The 22,493-nt window shown below is 32.4% G+C and overlaps 3 protein-coding genes across 6 annotated transcripts in view; 2 read left to right on the forward strand and 1 right to left on the reverse strand.

Annotated features, from left to right (window-relative positions):
- The window catches only part of LOC108691196 (protein GDAP2 homolog), a 29,078-nt gene extending 20,272 nt beyond the window's left edge, over positions 1–8,806 (reverse strand). Inside the window, exon 1 of the mRNA XM_018198862.1 lies at positions 8,620–8,806. The gene's annotated coding sequence lies outside the window, so the exon portion shown is untranslated. The remainder of the gene's footprint in view (positions 1–8,619) is intronic.
- A 2,249-nt stretch (positions 8,807–11,055) lies between these two features.
- On the forward strand, positions 11,056–19,641 carry LOC108691194 (centriolin). 4 transcript variants are annotated; one of them, XM_018198859.1, is made up of 15 exons: positions 11,056–11,149; positions 11,839–12,019; positions 12,433–12,534; positions 13,366–14,274; positions 14,623–15,016; positions 15,098–15,459; positions 15,533–15,964; positions 16,030–16,203; positions 16,376–16,588; positions 16,758–17,009; positions 17,077–17,360; positions 17,718–17,820; positions 17,895–18,083; positions 18,157–19,293; positions 19,359–19,641. In XM_018198859.1, the coding sequence occupies exons 2-15, from the start codon at positions 11,858–11,860 to the stop codon at positions 19,452–19,454; spliced, it is 4,809 nt and encodes a 1,602-aa protein (XP_018054348.1). In that variant the 5' UTR covers positions 11,056–11,149; positions 11,839–11,857; the 3' UTR covers positions 19,455–19,641. The 4 variants fall into 4 exon arrangements, with proteins under 4 accessions (XP_018054348.1, XP_018054347.1, XP_018054349.1 ...); XM_018198858.1 differs by having other exon boundaries at positions 18,157–19,299; positions 19,359–19,588; XM_018198860.1 differs by lacking the exon at positions 12,433–12,534 and having other exon boundaries at positions 18,157–19,299; positions 19,359–19,587.
- A 2,472-nt stretch (positions 19,642–22,113) lies between these two features.
- LOC108691150 overlaps positions 22,114–22,493 on the forward strand; it is a gene marked incomplete at its 3' end in the record, with an annotated part of 1,945 nt that continues 1,565 nt past the window's right edge. The window contains exon 1 of the mRNA XM_018198806.1: positions 22,114–22,118. Coding sequence (XP_018054295.1) covers positions 22,114–22,118 — 5 coding nt within the window. The remainder of the gene's footprint in view (positions 22,119–22,493) is intronic.

The raw sequence follows: 22,493 nt of genomic DNA on the forward strand, positions 1-22,493 counted from the left end.
AGGAAAATCTTTATTTATAATATTATCTTCATTATTAATATCTTTATTTATTTTAGAAATGAGAGAAATAAAAATATTGTTTCATGAAAATGCATATAGCAATAGTTTAAAATTCGAGTTCAAACCACGAGATTTAGATTGTAAATCGACAAACTAAACTGTTGTAAACGATATAGAAATTCAACGAGCACTCGATTCGTATGTTTGTAAAAAGAAAAAAATTACTAAATTTTAATAAAATATCTTTTTAAATAATATTTACTAAACAGTTGTTCCTGTGAAAGAATTAAATTAAAAAAAAAATTAATCATGTGATATAAAAAGTGGCAATACTGAGCTAACATATTAGAATATTCGCGTATATATCGCTTTATTGTTTAAAAAACATCAATCCTATTTTTAGATCATCATTGATACAAAAAGTTAGATTTACATATTAAAGTTAAGAGCTTAGCTTACATGATTCGATCTAGAATGTAATACGTTATTTTAATGTAATACATTAATCGTCGCAGAATTTGTAAGTACAGTGCATGAACAAATAGCAAGAGTTTCATATTTAACAGCTTGTCCAATAATAAAATAATCAATTATGATAAAGAAGGAATAACAAGTAACTGCGATAAAACATTTAAAGTGATAGCCTTGGGACTCAAGATAAATTTACATATTAAAATTAAGTTTCAAGACTTAAGTAAAAAAATGATAGGTAAATCAAATTAATGGTTCTTATACTAAATATATGTTTACATTTAGTAAATATTTAGTTAGTGCCATTTAAATAAATATATATTAAAATTTAGTACATTTTACATAGTATGATAATGTGAGCCATGTTGAATTCATAATTTCAAAAAGATAACTTCAATCTCAGATGTGAGATGATTAATGAATTCATTGATCAGGTGTATGTAATTATATTATAAGAATGAAAGGGTTAAGTCCACAGGATAATTCACTATTTACGTAATATCAGCTACGTCAGCTCTCTTATCTAACTATAAACAGCCTCGCATACGGCTGACCGATCAATCGATACTCCACGAGCCGAACGCTCGCTTTTACCACTAGTATGTCCGTCGTCTCATTCGTTGTATCATCCGATTCTGAACAGGAATCAGAAATCGACAGATTTGAATATCGTAGTCTTATATCGCTGCCCCAATTCAATACTCGAGGTATCTTTAGACAGTAAAATTTAGAGATGACGCAGATTTAAGTTCTTTAACGGAAACACGCAAACGGTCCCGGTTAAACGGTTATTATCTCTCTGTTTAATATTAATATCAATGAAATGTCATTAATTTTAATTAAAACAATGGCAGATAATCGACAATTACACTATTTGTTATTTCATTATTTAAAAATGTCTTGTTACATTAGAGCGGCGAGGTACACATATTACAATGCATGAAGACGCATGAAGTTGCAAAGTTACGGAAGCGAGCGAGATTTGTGCGTTTAACGACCTTACGTCTAATAATTTCATAGCGGCCGATAACATTGTCGAGCACGAAGAGGGTCAAAGCCGTTCGATAAATTCAGCTTCAGAAATAGATTCGAAGCATCATACATAAGTAACGTATCAGCTTACGACAAAACGGTGCAATGCAAAAGTCATTATTGCCGATGCTGAGACAGTTTAATAATGATTTCGTTACGAGCTTCGATTTTGCAGTTGAGCACATCGAACGACCGAAAGAACGTTCCTTTGAAGCCTTTTCTAGTTCAGCGTTACATGTATTTCGCAACACGAGGGGCTTCCAAACGAATCCTTTGTGCGCGTATAGTCGTCAGCGAAGTGAAAGAGCTCAAAAAAAGAGTCAAATCGATGTAATCGGCATAGTTATTTTCACAAAAGTGTTCAAATTGTTCTTGTTTAAACTGAATGATCATTGATACGAAAAAAATAAGCAAACATAACATAATAATTTATTGAAAGCAAATAAAATAATTAAAATTGATGTCTTTTACTGTAGTTACATTTGATCTTGAAATCGGAAGCAACAGATAATAAATCGCGTGTAACTTTTTTTTATTGTATCACATGCGCAGGTTTAAATTAATTTCTTTTCGTACCGTTTGCATTCACGTTTGACAGTATAAATTGATAAAATATACTGAAAGCATCCCTCTTGTCCTTTTTAATGAACGTATAATTTAATCTATATGTGTCCTACATTTCCAGCGAAAATGAATCTTATCACGGTTAATTAAGATTTATGGCTATCTATTAATGCACACAAAATGAGAATCTTCAATGCATTCTAAATTTATTTCATCGAGTACGAGCCATCGTACACGAAATAATTGAAGGTTTTGCATTTATTAGTGCAAAAAAATATTCATATTCACTAAATCTTTTGAAGTGAAATCTCACTTCAAAATTCAAAATTCAAAATTGAAAATTGAACTAATTTTGAAAGAAGAGTAAAAATATTTTCACTCTTAAACAAGAATGGCGATTTTCACTCTTTAGAAGATATATTTCATTTTTTTTTTAAGTAAAAGTCACTCCAAGGAGTGACGTCTCACTCCCAAAAAAGAAATGGATTTTACTTTGGAGTGAAAATCTCATTCCAAAAGACTGAAATCTTATTCTAAAAAAAAAAGAATGAAAATCTGCCACTCTTGTTCAGAGAGTGAAAAATTTTTATTCCTTTTTAGACCGACTCAATTTTCACTCCAAAAAATTTAGAGAGCATAATTTCTCTTTTTTGACGTTGTAGTTTACTATGACAGGAATGAGAGACTAAACTATAATCGGGCGAATGCTATCCATCAAAATGTCAGAGTATATCTATATCAAAATGCATAAACCATTTCAAATTTATTAATAGTTTATTAGCGTCCGGTTATCTTTCAAAGGAGTGGCAGATTCGGTTAGATAACATTCGTCTGATTCCCTCTCAATTTACACATTGATAAAAGCTGCCGGTATCGCTTTATTCACAATGATTCTCCTTCGATACGTACCGAGATAAAGTTTGTTACTCTTACGCTAAAAACACTCGACACTGATTATAGAGAAAAGAATTGCGTTCGCTTTATCTACGTTATTAGTTGTCTAAAGTATTCGTTGAAAAATTCCATATTCTATCATATATATATATACAGTGTAAAAAATATTTATGTATTAATATTAAAACAAGTTTTTGTTGAATTTCTTGTTTAAAATTTTTTTTGACATATTTTTGAGTGTTAATTTAATGTGATTATGTTATGATATTTGAACATTTTTTGTTAAATTAATTAATATTCAACATTTTTTGTCAATCTTATAGTTTGTTAAAGTTGTATCAATGTTACAATATTTAAGTTAATTTTTTATATAATATTTATATTACTTTCCAACATACATATCTTATCTTAAATTAATATAAAAATTTGGATAGCTCATTTTGGATAAATAAAGTGTGTTAAATTTAACATAAATTTTCCATCTGTGTGCAACATTTTTTTCGGTGAAACAAATTCTTGAATAAATACAAAAGAAATCCTTTTTGTTTAAAATTTTGCTGATATATTAGGATATAATTGAATACAAAAACTTATATCTAAAAAAAGTGTCTGTTATTAATTTTCTATATTTCTTCAAAATATAGAATCTCTTAAGTCTAAATTTTGAATCACACATAGTTGAGATACCTTATATGTGTATCGACTATCGTGTTCACGTTTATTTGCTCGTATATCTCGTAATTACATGGTTGGTTCTTAACGTGATATGATGAAATTGGTATGAAGCTTATCTAACTATAACTACGTGACTTTGTAAGTACGAGAAACAAAAGTGCCACAATGACTCAGTAAATGACGCAAGATAAATATTCACATTCTTTTGTCTAATATCTTATCCATTGAATACTTGCGAAAAAATGACTGATCGAATTAATTATTATTAAATATTAGTAAGATATCAATATGCCATCTTAAATGTCTGAATTTATCGTATTCGAACTATTTTTAATTCGGATATTCATTGTAATTAACATCAGAATACTTCCGACTATTTCGTTCTCGTCTAGACGAGAGTTTACGTTCTCACTTGAATCAGGAATTTCATTCTTCTCTTTCCTTGACATTTTTGAGAGATGTTTCTAATTGAAGCAGATGCGACAGCAAGCGCCAGCGATATATCACATGATGACGTTCGACACACAATGGCAATGACATATTTGGTGTATTATATCAATGAGCTGTTTTTCCTGCTAAGCTCTCGACCGGTGAATAAGCCGCAGTCATTTACAAATAATTTATATTACGTCGGTTTTTTAAAACTAATTACGAAAGAAGTTTTTAAAAGGTCTCTAATTTTTCATTATAGTGGAAATTACAGTTAAAAATAAAAAATATAAATTTTTCATATTTTTTAATATTTTTGTACTGAAACGTTACTATCTTTACATATCACAATTCAATAGAATCGTTTTATGAAATATGGCAAAATCCTCTTTTTCGATTAATAGTTATATACAATTGATTGTCACATCCATTTTCACTGGGGATCGTACATGTAAATTTGATTTTCTTCCATTTGTTATTGAAAGAAGCGCAAAATTATGATTCGTAAAATTTCGACGCGTTGCTTTCGAAAACAAGTCACGTTCTGGCGTTCGTAATATTCAGATTGATTCTTCTGTTTGTCGATTTATCCTGAAAGACAATTTGTTATTAAGCAAGCGAGAGAAGTTGTTGAAAAAAAACATATCCTGCATTATCTCAGAATATCTACCAACGCCTACGAGAAGCATTGTTTAAGAAGTTGCAAGAAATTATGAGAGATTATGTTAAAGACGTTTAATGTTAGTATATAATAATTTTAACTGAGCTTCTCGATATCGAAAAATATCTTGCACTTCGATCGAAACTGATAATTTTATATGCCATTATACTTACGTACTATACATTAACTTTGTCCAATATTAAAATCTACTTTTTATTTATGACGAATATACATATATTCATGTATTTTTATAAGTTTTGTTAAAATAGAAGTAAATATTAATTATATAATCCTAAAATAGTCCTAAAAATTCATAACATCTGCATAAATTCAACGATGTACACATGGAAAGAATAATTTTGTTGAAATGTTAAAAAATTTAATTTGCTAGATACAGATCTAAAAATAATTTTGTTGAACTATCAAAATAATTATATAGGACGTTCAAATTAATTGTTAAAACGTAAAAATTTTTTATAGTAATACTCATCATACACGTGTTTCCTATATAATTGTTTTGATAATTCAATAAAATTATTTTCAAATTTGTATCTAACTAAAGTTTTAAATACTTGGACAAAACAATTTCTTTTTGTATTATTGTCATTAGTGTGTCAAAGTTGGATCGATAATTCAAGCGTATTTTACATTGAAAGAAATAAAAATAGTGTTACCTTTATGAAAGAGCAATTATTTTTCTTACGCGTATTTTCTTGTGACGGTTCTTTTATCTTTGGCGAATTCATAAATTTTATTGCAGCACTGATTTAAAAAAGCTGTATATCGTATTTCGACGTTGGACTCAGAAACTGCGCATTATACCTGTAATTGTCAGATCCTTGTAATTATCTCTTTAACTGCTTTACGAACAAAGCAAAATAAGATAAATTTATCGTTTTTACAATAATATAATTAACAAATAGATTTCGTAAAGCGATCGATAGGCAAAGAATGATGGAGTATGATCTAAAAAATAACGAACAGTATAAAACACCAATGATCGAGCTGTGTCAAATGGCATAAAAAGCGATAACGCGACACAATAAACCAATCGAGCGTCACGAAAGTGTTCGAGCAATGACCGTGCGTAGAAATACGAATAACGGATGTGATGTAATAAGAGATGATCGTCTGCTATTTTCAAATGTTCGAATTAAATTGATGCGTCGAATTATCAACAATACACGTTGAATCGAAGGACACTGCGATGACACGCAATTATATGAACGAACATATGACCTGAATTGAATCCCTATTAGAAGCGAATGGATATCGAATTTTAGTAGAGAATATTAAATAACGTATATTATATAAATAAAATGTACGTAATCTAATGTTATCTACAGCTGACGTAATGGATTCGTGAAAAATATTAGCAAAAATTTATCCTTTCATCTTCTTATATCAGATAAATATTTATCTAAAGAAAATCTAAAAAAAGGATGCTTGAAAAATACAACTTTTCGATATCCGAGATGATATATAATTTTGCAATCTTTAACAATCAACGTATTAAACGTTTTTGCTGAGAATTTTGCGTTTTAATTGTCTAATTTAGAAAAAAATGCACATTCTATCTACGAATAAAAATAACAATTTTATCTATTTAACGAAAAATAGCGAAAAACAGGTGATTTCAAGCCAATTGCTCTTTATAAAATGAATTGAACTGTCAATCGCAAGTTGACAGTTGTTTCGTATTAGAGTTCGTCAAGCTATATAGATAGAACAATAGATCTCCTGGAACAGCAGCCGAATCGGTCCACAGGGACGCGCGAACCAATCGACATACAGATGCCAAATGTGCAAGGCCGAAAATGCATGACCTACATTATCGATATGCGACCTCTATTACGATAGATACGACTCACCGATAGTCGCAATATCTTGAAAACGAGGATAAATTATAATTACGATATTTAAAGCCATTTAAAATATATTGAATAAATACGATATTTAGAGCTATTTAATTAAAATATATTGAGAACAATTTTCGGGAACAGTTACTTCGAATTGAATTATATAGTAAGATTTAAATAGTAAATGTATAACACGAGTTACGCTCTCATGTTTGAGCTAACAAACTTTATTGCGTCATGCATTTATCTTAATATGTAAATAATTATTTAGAATTGCAAAGTGATATGTGCACTATTTAAAATATTAATGCTATGCTCTCGACAAGATTATCAGTTCGTTAAAATGGAAATTTCATTTAGTGCGTCGTATGTGTATTATTTTTACTTTTCATGATTAGATTTGAAGTATATTATATAATATTATATTTATGCTAAAATAAATTTCTAATCAATGTGCAAAGATCATATGTTTCGTCTTTATTCTTAATTGGTAAGTTTGATTTAAACAAAAAAATGCATCTTATTAAAAATAATTTATATATAGAGATTCCAAGAAATATTTAGCCAATTGAAATCATATATTGATTTGAGTGTTTAGAAAATCACGCGCAGATAGAGCGTCAAGTTCAGATTGACATTTCAAGGAAGTTCTTGCATATCTATGATGCAAATACAAAAGAAAGGTCATCATAGTACACTGACTATATGATTGTACATGATCAGTAATTCTTTCGCTCAAAAACTAATTGCGTCTTATCGAATATCGAGCCAATTTTCGTCGCGAAACGTGAAATGGAGCGCCAGCGAGGCCTATCGAACGCGACGAGAGAGTCGTTTCCGAAATAATTCTCCGCTCGCGCTTCTGAAAGAACGCTCCTGAAAGAGCGGCAGAGAGGAGAGCGCGGAGAACGTCGAGTACGAGGACACGCGGAGAGAATGTATGCCGCGCGCGAATTATCGACGTCGACGCGCAGGCCGTGCGTACCTCTATACCGGTGGCACACTGGCACCGAGCAGCCGATGTGCGCGATCAAGGTCGCGGCGCACCGCGCCGCGCCGCTTGCCACGGGTAGTCGATGAGCATCGACTTCTCGACCTTCCGTAATGAAGAGGAGTTTTCGCGCAAAATCCTCTACTCCGCTGGCAGAAACGATCCATGCGCGTTTAACACCTACGCGATTGGATTTCTCTTAAGTCGGATATCTGGGATAACGTTCACGGATACATCTGCGGATGTCTCCTCCTGCTTTTCATTAGGTCACTTTGAACTTTGTGCCGTGAGGCCACGCTCCTCGAACGTTTCTCTGCGATATCTGAGATTTCCCGAGATAAAGGGACAAAACGATCCAGGTGTAATGTTCCTTACAGCACAATCTTCAAGGAATGTCCTAAAGATGAAGAATGTCTAGAGGATATTCTGAGAACGTTCTCAGAATATCCCCAGAATATCCTTTGAATAAAATATGTTGTACGTGTTTGTATCTTAAAAGGCGCGCAATCCTCGTGCTACGATGATCGCGTGAGAGAATTAAATTTGGTGAACGTGGTTTCATAAAAGCCCATTTATATCTTTATCAGATAACGTTTGTATCTCTAAATTTCCGACGTAATTGACTGATAATCGTTTTGACCGTATATCTTTCCTGTTGTTGTTCAACAACACATCGCGTAACGGCTCGCACAGTAATCGCTTAACCCTTTGACATAGACCGCGCATGTATCACAATAGCGCGATTTAGCAATGGAATGTTAATTGCGTGTTATTCCAAGCATGTAACGCTTTCCGCAGTGCCGTGTGACTGGAAATGGCCATTGCCGGATGCTTAAAACACGCCGGAAGGACGTTCGAGACTTCGATCTGCCGAACATCCGATTCGTTCTCTCGAGACTTGATGCGCCGCAATGACGGTCGTATACGCGCCAAAAATCGGTCACGTCGCATCCGAGGCGGAGGAAATCCGTCGCATGACGATGGTCCTTCGCATCCGTCTCGGCGATGCGGAGTACGCGCGTATCGCACCTCGCGCCTCTCACCTGCAGGTGCTCGCTCGCCTGTCGAACCGCTGCGAGGATAGAGCGGAAGCAGGTCACAGCCCCAGCGGTTGCACGGATGCCCAGCGAAACGCCTTTGGTGCAGAAGACTTGCGAGAATGCGAGAGAAAAGTAAAATAAAAAGATCGAGGGAGAGAAAGTGTGTGAAAAAAAAGAGAGAGAAAGAGAAAGAAAGAGAAGAGAGAGAGAGAGAGAGAGAGAGAGAGAGAGAAAGAGAGAGATAGAAGAGCGGAACCACTTTCTCTTCTCGCTTCACGTAGAAACGTCAGCTCTGCTCTCTCGTGCTGGAGCACCCGTGAGCGCGGCGCCGAGTAAAAACCCGCCACGACGACCGACGACCGTACCGTCGCATTCGTGCGCGAACGCTGACTGACGGACGCGCGGCGCGTCGGCCTTGTCAGACCAAAGCCGATCGGTACACGGCTGGCGGCAGTGCGGCACCGAAACGCGCGAGCGCGGCCGCGCTCCTCCACATTGCAGAGTATTGTTGTGTGCATGCATTTCCATCTGGAGTTAAGTCATTCTAGCGGGTCGAACGGGGGTATCTAGACATTATAAATGTTTCAGGAATATTAGGGGGGATAAGAAAGTATAATACAACAAAGCATGGATTATACCTGTAATGCAACACTATAAGCATCACATTGTAATCATAGAGGTTCAGTTTTGGGTGTGAGATAATGATATATACGGAGTCCATATATGATTCGCGACTCATAACTGAAACTATCCGCGAAAACTCCACGTCTGTAGGTTGGAATTTATTATTAAACGTACACTCTAAATTCTTTGGAGTGGAGTTCTCATTTTAAAGAGTGAAAATTGAGCCAGTCTTGAAAAAGAGTGGCTCAGTTTTCAATTTAAAAGTGAGATTCATTCTTCAAAGTGAGATTCACTCTCTAAAAGTTTTAGAGAATATGAAGCTATGAATTTTATAATGAATTCTCATTTAATTTGTTCCATTAGTGACCCGAAATGCAGAAAGAACAAAAGGAGATGTTAGGACAACATTTTTATAACGATTCTTATACGATGCGTTATCTAGATACACTTCCGCTTTTTGGTGACTTCATCATGAAATTCATATTTTACCGATAATGTACCTAATGTTTTAGCGAATGTCGACTCTGGATAGAATTTAAGAACGTGATAACTTTATCTACAGAAACAATGTATCAGTTAAGATGGACGTTATAGAACATTACTTTATCTGCAGTTGGTCAATTTGTTAGCGAAGTCATTTTTTTATTATCACATTTATTTTTCGTTAATATAATGCTTCGATCTTCGTATATTATTTACTCCAATTAGTTTGTTTTATATTTATTTCAAATTTTAATGTTTAAAGAAGTTTTGTTTTATATTCATTTTATTTATTTCAGATTTTATTTCTAATTAAAGAAATGTCTCTCATTTAGAAAATCGAAGATAAAAGAAAAGATTAATATTTGATTTGTTATAAAAATTTCAAATTAAAATGCTATTATTTTTCTTAATATGTTAATAGTGAATATAACTTCATATATTTTAAATTATCAAAATTGAATATTGAATATTAATTGAATATTAATTATATAATTAATTACATAATTGAATATTAATATAGATGTAGAGTTGTTAAGAAAAATTTTAGAAAAATTTGTGTTGTGTCATTAAAAATAAAAATGTTTGGAATGAAGTTTAATTTAAACTGTATTCCGATTCTTTTTCAAGATGAAGAACGATAGAAAAAAAATAAAAATAAAAATATACTTGACTAAATAAATGGTTTTGTTGTGTTAGATATGTAATGTTAAATAAGATGATAGCAGATATAAACAGTTAAAAAAATCTATCTAAACATAGAATACATGCTATTGTTAGGACGTTTACATTTTCCCAAGAGTAATTACTATCTGAAGATTTGAAAGCACCTTAAAATAGTTGTTTATTCTGTTAACTGTGAGAACTGCATCTCAAGATAGAGCTTGTGACGACAATAATTCACATTGCGATCATCGTCTATGCATCACTTTATTAACGAAACCAATAACAAGATTACTTTTTCAATCGAATCTATATCAATTAAATATTTTTATTCAATTTGTAGAATATTTATTTTTAGATAATTTTTTTTAATTTTGTATATTTTACGTTAAAATAAAAGTTTGAAGAATCAATTATGGTGCTATATAAAACATCACTCTTTATAACAATAAGAAATTGAAACTACGCAATATCTGTTCGTCGGAAAATCTTTCTTGACATGAATTTGTTTTCTTGCGATCGGAAGAGAGCTCGATGGATGACTTCCTAGGGTGAGAAATACGCGCGGAAGTCTGAAGCAATGCTTCTGCGCACGAATTCGATGCGAAGATGTATCGTCGGCTTTGCGCAGGCGGTCTTTCGAAATGGTATTTTTAGAGATGCGAGTCGGTGCCCGCTAGCAACGACGACAGCAGTCAGACAGAATCGTCGTTGACCCTCGGAGAAGCTGAAACCTCGAATTTCACGATTTTTCAATTGATCATTGGTGAGCGACTTTTACTTGGATTCCGACTCATTGTATTCGAAAACACTCACCTGTGCGGCTGTCATCTTCGTGAAAACACATTTTTGTTGTTTAACGTTGTTACCTAATTTGATCTATTTAATATATCAAATCTTATTTACACAAATCTTCCTATGGTATGTGTAAACATATTGCATACTATTGCAGCATATTATATTTATATTTGTCAAAAGATTATTTATTATATCCTCGCATCGTAATTAGAAGCGTTAAATTGACTGTGTTTCTATTTTTACTCTACTAATCTAGTTCTTTTTACCCTACTTAGTCTTCAGAGAGTCGGAGTACAATTTAGATCGAACTAGTTTCTAAAAATAATAGCTGACACAATCCAAACTTTTTGTTCTTGCAATTACACCTATGCATCGTTACAATCTAAATTTCTTGCAATGAAATCTCATTCCAAGAAAATGAAAATACAATCACCTTCATCCTTCACTTCTTGAAAGAGAGTGACAATTTTCACTCTTTTTAGAATGACTTTTCACTTCAAAGGAAAGAAATCTCTTTTTTTTGGAGCAATAACGACAAAGTTTGCTATCTGAAAAAGCATTTATTTCATTACTGGGAAAACGAATAACACCATACTAACACGTAAAATTTACAGAAAAAAAACAAATAAAAATTCTCTATATATTTTTCATGCGTAGTAAGTGAAAGGTTCAAATAATGGGAGCATCAAGTAGCAGTAGTCCACCGGCTTTAATCTCTACGAGCGAACATGAGGCAGAAACTTTGTATCTGGAAGATGCTTGTCCCACGAACGATGGAAGACAAAGAATGTACGTCGGAACAAGCATTTACAAAGACGAAGATCAGCCACGATCACAAGTACGTTGTGTAAACCAAAAGTATGCTAAAAATTTCTTACAGTGAAATCTCACTTTAAGAAAGTGAAAATACAATCACCCAAAAAAAAGTAACAATTTCCACTTTTTTAAGAGTAAATTTTCATTTTAAAATAGTGAAACTTTCAAAGAAAGTGAGATTTCATTCTAAAAAGAGTGAAGATCATCATTTTTTTTTAATAAGTGAAATATTTTCACTTTTTTCGGAAATGGTTGTATGTTCATTCTCTTGGAGAGAGATTTCACTGCAAACAGCGTATATATGATGATTTGAAGAGATAGATAGATAGATAGATAGATAGATAGATAGATAGATAGATAGATAGAGAGAGAGAGAGAGAGAGAGAGAGAGAGAGAGAGAGAAATTTTATGAATTTATTTGATACTTTGATACAGAATCCAAGCTGCTACGCTACGTTGCGTACTAGCGAATTCTGGGATCAGAGGCCAACGGCATCCAGTCTATCGAATATGCTGCCTCCTAAACGCGAAACTCTGGTAAATCATTACTTTTCTTTCTTTTTCCTCTGTTAAATTTTTAGTTCTATATTTTTTACGTTATTTCTACTAATTGTAAGAAGCGACGGACCTAGCAATTATACTTTTCAGCGATTGACATCGAGATATACAATATAATACTACCAACTGCTATATGTTTCGACTGTAATCACGTGAACTGTTTGCTTATATGCGATGGCAGCTAAATTAAACTCGGGCATTGCCATCGCCAAGTTGCACCTGTGTTTTACCGTAGAAAAATCGCGCGTTTTGTCTCGCGAAAGTCGGCTCCTCTGTTAGTTGTGACAAGCTGGCTCTTCTCCAATCTGTGTTTTCGGGAGAACACGCTGACTCACAGTCACGAAAAGCATCGTCTTCACAGTCATCGGTCGTGATCACGTGCTTATTCTCAGTCGATTCGCGGGAACATTGTGTTTTATGCCAGTATACTATTGCGAATCGTCGAGAGCGGACCATTATTAAAAGCGCCAGTGAAATTTTTTTCTTCCAAAAACGTAAGCCTGCGTAAAACTTCAATCACGTATTAATATTTGATAAAGTAAATCTTGACTTCTAAGAAAAAAGATAAAAGATTTCTTTGTTTTCTTTATCTTCTTTGTTTGAAATCGCGTGATTCATCATTTGTGTTGTGCACTTCGTGCAATTAAATTTTCGAAACGTACCTTGATCGATATTGATCGAATTTTGCAAAGAAGCAATTTTTTGGGACAATTAATGGCATTTGACATATTCTCAAGTTTTTAACGTCTAATAAATAACGTCAAAAAGTTTTTACAATTCAAAATTACAAACTGCTTATTTATATTGCAGTTAACGTGTGCTGCGCAAATGACAGGTTGGCAGTCCGCCGATAGTTACGATCACCCAATGTGTCAACAGAATAATGAAATCGTCGAGCTTTCGCGAATTATCTCTCAGCTGGCCATGGCCAATCATCAATTAGCCAGTACGCATAATGCAACGTTAGCGCGCATGGAAACGTTATATTTAGAATTGTCGAAGGATAGAGAGAATTGGAAACAAAAGATTTCAACAGAGAATCTGGAAATATGCGGGGACATCCCTCGGAAAAGACTGTACGATGAAAACATTGAAAATGAAGAAATACGAAGATTAGAGCAGCGTGTTCTTAGACTAGAAGAATTGCTGGCAATGAGTTCTTTTGAACAGTGCAAACATCGATACTTGCAAGAGGATAATAAACTGCGCTCCAGAACGGAAAGATCGGAGGATTTGTTAAAAATCCAAGGTACGAAGAACGAGAATTCTTATTCAAACTCCACGGAATCGCATTGTGAATCGTCAGAGCAACAATCGAGTCACATTGTGACGGATGTCATTGGTGAAATACCTGATAATTTTGGCGATCGTCGAGACACTGCCAGCAAGGAAACGGACTTTCATATAAATTGTGGTGCTCATTCCGATGATTCCGTGACGAATATTCCTATGTTAGACGAAAACTCATGTTTTCTGAACGTAGATTTAGATAAAGTGCGCAGAAGACGCTCAAGATTGAGAAATGAGATCACACAAGATCCAATAAAAAATTCAGCGAGTGAAGAAATATTTATGAAAGACAAAGAAATATTTAAATTATCTGAAGAAGTTGAGAAATTAAAAGCAGATCGACTGAAATTTCAGAGTGCCAATGAAAGACTGCTGTGCAACTTGACGGATCAAAAAAATTTAGTAGAAAAATTAAAAGTAGATTACGAGGTACGATGTTCTAAGATTTTTAATTTAGAAAAATGTTTTAATTGTTTCCATACCTTTTTGCTGCGCTTAATTTAGTACTCAGTAAGACATCCCTTGCAGAAAATCTAATTTATTATTGAAAGGCCGTAATTAATTATTTATTTGGAGTATTAAAACTGGAGTATTAAATTTATTAAATCATTGAACAGTGCTTTTAATACTTAAAATAAGTAATTAATTGCTGTCTTTTAATTTTGAATCGGTCATTACATTTCTGTAAGGAATTACATTAAAATATTAATGTAAAAAGTTACATTAAAATAAAACAATAAATATTTAAATTGTATAACAAAAATCTTTTTTTTTTAGGAACTGAAAACGCGATATGTAACTGTAGAAGCTAATTTGCACGAAAACAGGCAACAATATAACGAACTGACGAAACACTTAGACTACGCTAAAAAAGAAATCGAAAGATTGCTAAAAGAGATCGATATCTTTCAATCGGAAAAAGATACTGCCGATGCGAGAATTTCAATTTTGGAAGAGAACTTACAAAAATCACTGCTCGATATTGAACAGATTAAGAACGTGGAAAGCCAAAAAATATCAGAATTGCGGACACAATTGTCCGATGAACTTTTGGATAAAAAGAAGCAGATTAAGGCTCTTGAAGATGCTTTGCAGGAGATTCAAAGACTGAAAGAGACTATGAAGACTGAAAGAAGAAACGAAGACAATGTTGTTTCAAGAGAAGATATTGGTATTTTATATTATCTCTTAATTTCTTTTGTATTGTTCTTTTATTGTTCGCGAAATATAATTAGATGTTTATATGCTGTAGATATTGTCGACTCAATAGATGATATATCAGAAAATACATCGAATCCGAATTATGCCGGTTCCAGTTTGGACGAGTTTAAAAAGGAATTAACCCTGAAAAGGGAAGCTAGACATAGAGCTATCGCGGCAGTCTCATCCGAGATGGAAAGACTTAGAAAAGAATTGGATGCTGAAAAAAAGGCTCATTCCGAAACGTCGAGCATGTTAGCTCAGTTACGTTCCGTCTATCGAGATCCGCAAGATCTTGATCTCGCGAATGGCGATTTTGTGAAGACTACGATGAGAGAACAAGAACGCAAACACGATGAAAATGAGAAAGCATTAAAACGCACAGAAGCGCAACGATTGACGCGTATCCTAAAAGTTTGTGATCGCCATACATTTTATTCACTTAAAATCTATCCATAATAAATACACAAATGTAAATTTGTTTCAGGTATCTGATGAGCTAAGGAATGACGTGCGATATCAAATTGAGAAGGTGGATGACTTTCGTTATCATCTGGAAACCGATCCAGAGCGTCACCGACAACGTATTCGTTGTTTGACAGAAGTAACCAACAAGGCACGCACATCTCTCATTGTGCGAGAACGTCAGACTAATGAGTTAAAGAACTATCTAGCTCAACTGCTGGTTAGATTGGGTGACAGGAGTTTCTTGGAAATTCGAGATGATGTGGGAATCGAATGCGATCGACAGTTGGAGAATATAAACGCTGTAAAAATTCTTTACAACGAAAGATTGAAGGTTTTGACCGAGTTGAAAGATTCCGCGACTAGGGAACTAGCGGATGTGAAACAGAAAATGGAATATGCTTTAAAGAAATCGGAAAATTTAGAAGAGGAGCTTAAAAGAGCCGAAGACAAGGTATTAAGGTGTTACCGTTCGATTTTATTTTGTTTGAGATTCTTATGTTATGTTATACACGCCAGGTCGACGCTCAAGACTCGGAAATCACAAACTTGGAATCGCAATTGGGATTAACCAAGGCAGATTGCAGAGATCTTCAGAATCAGATGTCTCTCATTAATGGATTATTCACGCAGATGCTGCTCGGAGCTTCCTCTGCGGACATGGATCTTGATCGGTTAACTCAGTTGCTACAGGTATCGCAATGCGCTGATTCATTATTTGTAATTTATAACTAAGAAATGTGACTAATACTTATTTTAAATATTTTAGATATTTATTTTAAAGATTTATAATAAGTTTCATGAAAAAGAGAATGTGTAAATGACAAAAATAGTAATAATAATTAATTTGATTTTAACGCTATAGGAGAATCACGATCTTATAAGTGACATAGCCAGAGAAGAAAGCACCGAAGCAGCTGCTCTTCCTAAACTTCTTTTAGATTTGATTGAGCAAGTCGAAGGTGGTAAAGCATCCCAAAAACACGCAAATGAAGAGAATAGTATAGAAAATATTGGCGAAATTGATAGGAAAGAAGATGATCTCCAAGAAGAAGATATCGCCCATAATTTACCGAAGGTTAAAAATAATAATTAATTCTTAATATAATTTCTGTGTATTTGTAAATGCTAATTTAAACATCGTGTCACAGTAATATTGACAATTATATATTTGCATGCTTTCGTTTAAAGAGTTTAATATAATATATAGATTGTCTTCGTTAAATAATTGTCGAATTACGTTTCAGGTGTGGCGTGTTTTATTGGAATTACTTAGTTGCCACGCGGTGACCTCTCCGAGCGTATCCGTTGCGTCTTGTTCGGATCCAAACAGCTGTTACAAATCTGTGGATACTCCGGCCGGTCCAAGATTGGTAATATCCGTGAGCAAAACATACATTCGTTTGAAAGAATTAATTCTGGAGAAAAAGCATTTGGAGAAGGAGATGAATCGCATGAAGCAGCTGAACATTCATTTGGAAAGTAAACTGGGCGAACAGGTAAATGATGTTCTTTTATGTGCGATATGATATCATACAAATTTGTTTTTTTTTTTTCAATATCTAGGAGAAAAGACTTTCTATGGTGTCGGTCGAATTGGCCAAAACATGGAATATCGTCGGCCGGATGCAGGCGCAGCATCAACAGTTGCATACGCATGAAGAGATATTAAGATACGAGTTGCAGGAGAAGAGAAAAATGTTGCAGGAATTGAAACAGGAGTTAGAATACTGCAGAGAAAAATGGGAATCAGCTAGACAAAAAAACACGAATACTGAACGAGAATGGAGAAACTTGCGTCGCGAATTCGCTGCACGGAAAGCTTTAGCTGTCCATGACTCTTTCAATAGGTCATTTATTTAAAATTGTATTGTATATGTCACTATTTTAATTCAATAGTAATATAAATAAGATGGCTTTATATAAATAACAAGAATTAGAAATTTATTTTATTTTTTTTAACAGATTTTAAAAATATTTTCATTTTAATTAATATTAATATTTATGAATTTTATCATTAGTTATTAGAAACTAAATAGTACCAAAACTCTTCTTTTAACAGATTGTCTCAAAACTATCTAAAATATTTTAATGTTCCATTAGAAATAATAGAAAAACTAAAGAGAATTGTAGAACTATTAGGTTTTATTATTTAATACGAAAATTGTTCTGCAATTCTTGACTCATATTTCAATTATTCTATATAGCGCTGAAAGCGGTTTCAGTGATGAGAGAGGTGATGATACTGACGAAGAAGAAGAAGCGATTGAGGGACGAATCAGACACGGCCCGCGCAGACGGACACGAAAGGTTTTTTAAATAATTTTATAAATTTTTATAATTCTTCATTATTCTAAGATAAAATATTGCTCGAATTGATGCAGGAGAGTCCTAGAGCGCCGACGCCAGATACAGAATCGGAACAACCGACAGATACTGAACTGTCAGAATCAAAGACTGGTTCCTCAATGACTTTAGAACAACGCACGCCGACTCCGGAGACCGAAGCGGAATTGGACGAGGCAGAAATTGTGCATATTGATCCGGAACTTATTAACATAACAGAAGCTGATGTAAGCAAAATTACAGCAAATTGTATATAAATATTTATTTTATTGATGATTTAATTTATATAATTTTGAACAGAGCGTTATGGAAGGAATGCAAGAGATTATGGATCCTTTGGATCAAGCTCTTACCAATGTTATACAAAATCTTATAAAAATTGACCATGGAGAAGGCGAGAATGTTTTGGCTTCGCAGGAGAATATGACATCTTTCGAAGATCTATGTGATAATCCAATTCTTGAAACTAACGACGATACAAAAACTGATCAAACAACAACTTCTAGGATAGATTTATGCGACGAAAATGCGCAATCTTCATCACTGACCATCGAATCTCGGTATTCGTCACCCGATGCGAAGATATCAAAACAAACAACTACGATTATCGATTTGTCTTCAACAGTGTCTAATGATGAATCATTTGAATTGTCGTCCAGAAATTCATGGCAACGTGATGAAGACGATGATAGTGAGACAATAAAATTCGAAAGTATTCCGTCATCGTCCGTTTCTCATATACCCAGTACTAATGTCGCGAATACAATCAACACGATGTCCGTCTTTTCCATTGGACCCCTTCCTGTATCTAATGCAGCATCCTCGTCAATAAAAAGCGTGCAGTTCAGCAATCCCTTAATCATGGGTCCGTCTAATCGTTTTCTCGCTCCAGTCTTTGGTACGGCCGCAACAGAAATGGAAAGTTTTACGGATAATTGTATTATCTCCTCGTCAAACATTTGGTCTTCCTCGTCAACGGTATCAAATAAAGAAGAGAAGTCGATAGAAAATATGGATCAACGATCTTCCAAACTAATAGATAACATCGTAGATTCTGACAATGTTTCCGTGGATTCTTCTTCGAGTTTGGATACGGTCCGAGAATTTCCTACGGCCAACATTAATTCTATACCTTCTACATCAGTATCTAAAGACGAGCTGCAAGAAAGCAGGATAAGCACGCAAAAAGAAACTACTACGATTAAATCTCGAACTCCAGAAGAAATTTTGGCGACACGAGCTGATCGATTGAAACGTTTGGAGGAACAAGCTGATTGGCTTATGAAAAAAATGAACGCTACAAGTAAACGTGGTACTGCTCTCTGCACAAAATTGGAGGAGCTTCATAATACTTATGGTGAACCACCAGTTCCTCCACCTATGCCAGACGTTTTACCTAGCTGTAGGTTACCATGCACCCTGCCCAATCTACCTCAGGTAAAAGTATGTATAGATAAATTATCCTCGATTTAATTTTTTCATACTTTAATTTTTTTTTGTAGGTACCTGAATCATTATCCGATGCTAGCAATATTAAGAATATTGAAGGTGAAAGTTCGAACACGGTAAAAAATGATGCGTCAGTCACAAGAAAATGAGTCGTAAAACATCTATAATTTCTAACTTGTAGAAAAAAATTAATTAATATTTATTTCCAAGCAAACAAAGCTGCAATCCCTTCTCTGTATACAAAAGTGCATCGAAAACAATGTATTTTATATCGTGATCATGATGTGTGTAAAGTACATTTATCGTAATATTAATGCAGCAAATAATAAAGTAAGCTGTATTAAATTGTGATTCTATATTGATCTTTACTCTCAATATGCCTTTAATTTTAATTTAAAGAAATAAAGAGATTTTTCTTTTATTTATTTATTCCTTAATTTTATATTATATATACTAGATTTTTTTCTTGTAGAATGAAAATTGATGTGATTTTTTTGTTTCTGTATTTTGTATCTAGGATATATAATTAATAAAGAAAACTATAAAAATTTTTCCATATATCATAAACAATAATTTATACATGGTGATTTATTTTAAATGATCTTTTAAAATAAAAAGAAAGAACTTAAATTTAAAAAATAATAAAATAAATTCGAAAGAAACGCGACAATTTAACAACGAGAACAATTTTATTGTATCTATTTTGAAAACACTCTCCATCCTTTACTTACAATTAGATGTATTCTCATCTTATTGGACGATATCTTCTTTTTCACAGAATGAAATAAGTACTAAAAAAGAACAAAAAAATACAAATTACGTTCATTAAAGAATCTGTATATACCCCTCGTACTTATTGATAAATACACGAATTAAATTATTCTACATATGTATAACGTAAATTAGATGTTAAAAATATGTAACGTAAATACGCGTATTTAGTGTTAAAATTAAAAATACAAACTAATAATTTTATAATTAACTTACTGTATTTTTTAGTTGATGATAGTGAACCTGAAAAATCGAGTATGACTTACAAGAGCATATTTGAGAATAAAATAAGCGAATACGCGTCGTTGAAAATGAAGCTACAGCGCTTGCGCTAGTTTTACAGCTATAGATATTCTATGAGAAAAGAACATCTGTTAAATTTCTTCGTAGCTGAATTGAATGCGTAAACGCGAAATATTTTTTAAAAAAGTAGTATTAAATTGCGAGGGTTTTAATACTATATCAGTATTTTATTGCATATTTCATGGTACTTTTATCATTGAAAATTCAAAAAATTTTCTAAAATTTATGTAAATTTCAACAGTTCAATGAAATTGGTTGAATTACTGAAATTGTCTTAAATTGTAGAACATTTCTTGAATTAGAAAAAAAAATGTTAAAAACATTTAATCATTCAATGTATGGTGGGAATAAGCACAACTTCATTGATCAGTTCCGTTAAAAGCATTTTAGAGTTAGCTGAAACATGATCAGCGTTGTGGATAGATATTTCAGTCTTAATCGAACTCTTTTGTTGATACTTGGTTTGTGGCCTTATGAAAAATCAAAATTTGTTGGATTACAAATAATATGTATATTTAGCATTCTTATAACTTGCTCTACGTTTCAGGTATAAAGATTTTAATTTTAATATTATATTAGATCTAGAATTAATTTATAATTGCAAATTTATATTTGCTGATTAATTTAAGAATTGATATTTCTCTGAAAATATAAATTTATTTGAAATAAATGAGCAATTAAATATAAAACATTAGTGCAAATATTAGTAAGATCTTACTGTTTATATATACAAAAAAAGTCTGTGCAAGTATGCATATACAGTTGTATGTTACAGTAATAAAATGTTATTATATATGTCGATTTTTGTTGCATATAGTTACATAATTAGATTAGTATGAAATTTTGAAAATTATAATTATACAAATTGATATTATAAGGCTTTCACGAGAATTTTTCACAGAAGTCACGCGTTTCGCAGATTATCTCCTTGTCCAAATATATTATTAGAATATCAATTTTTTGTTAACATGTAATTTATTTCATCAATATCAATTTGACAGTATCAAGCTACACCATGTCCTGAAATAAATTGCAATGTTTATGAAACGTTAGCACTTCAATATTTAAACAAATAAAAAAATTAACTCGCGAAATCCAGTTATACGATTTGATAATAATTGTTGTATAAAATGATAAAATGATTATAGTTATGTTAAAATGGGTTAAAATGTAAATATCGTTTTTTCATTTCTTTTTAAAAAATTATTATTTATAGCTTACAGCAATATTGACTTCATATTCTACAGAAGACATCATTAAAGTTCTTTCTGTCGCACTTCCTTTCATCTGCTGTATTATACAGTATAATTCCTTTTACATTAACAGTGAAACGGCAAGTTGTAAACTACCTTTATTAAAATAATTATTCAATATGTATATATATATATATATAAACAAATTTTTTAAAATTTTACTAATAATAAGATATATAGTATAAAACTTATTGATTGGATAGATAAAAAAACTAATGGATCAAATTCAGCATGTCTACAACGATTTAAGAGACAGCAACGAAATTGCTATTATAAATAAATATGGAAATAATGCAAAACAGTATACGGTTGTGCTTACAAGTAAGGAAGTAAAACATCTTTTTATTTCTTTTTACATTGGAAATTATTTAATGAAATTTTTGTTAAAATTTTTACAACTAAACAATATCTAGTTTAATTTATAAGTCAAGTTAGCATTTATTAAATGTAAATGTACCAAAGAATAAAAGTGCAAGCCAAAATGCTGTAAATAAAATATTTTAACTGTACATAGTCATAAGTTTAATATTTTAGTTTTAAAAATAAGATTGATATTGCAATAATACAAGTATTGCTTTGAAATATGAAATAATGGTATCAAATACAATATATCTTAGAATTTTTCATATTTAATAAAGGAAATATAATAAATATACAGAATGTTCAATTTTAATTCACTTTCAAAAACTTTTTTATTATTGATTTCAGAAAAATGATTTAAATAAAACTATGTTTAATAAAATTTAATTTAATTTTCGAGTTCATCATATATTGATTTAAAAAAATTCACATATAAAATATTTTAAAGTATATATTACATATATTTATAATAACATAAAATGTTAAAGAATATTTTATTAA

Source organism: Atta colombica, unplaced genomic scaffold, assembly GCF_001594045.1.
Source record: "Atta colombica isolate Treedump-2 unplaced genomic scaffold, Acol1.0 scaffold41, whole genome shotgun sequence".
Lineage (NCBI taxonomy): Eukaryota > Metazoa > Arthropoda > Insecta > Hymenoptera > Formicidae > Atta > Atta colombica.

Bases quoted from the DNA above. Each gene is read 5' to 3' on its own strand.
- LOC108691194 (XM_018198858.1), top strand. From the start codon at position 11,858: ATGGGAGCATCAAGTAGCAGTAGTCCACCGGCTTTAATCTCTACGAGC. The intron at 12,020-12,432 runs GTACGTTGTGTA...ACTTTGATACAG, and splicing joins AAGATCAGCCACGATCACAA to AATCCAAGCTGCTACGCTAC. The intron at 19,300-19,358 runs GTATGTATAGAT...TTTTTTTTGTAG, and splicing joins CCAATCTACCTCAGGTAAAA to GTACCTGAATCATTATCCGA.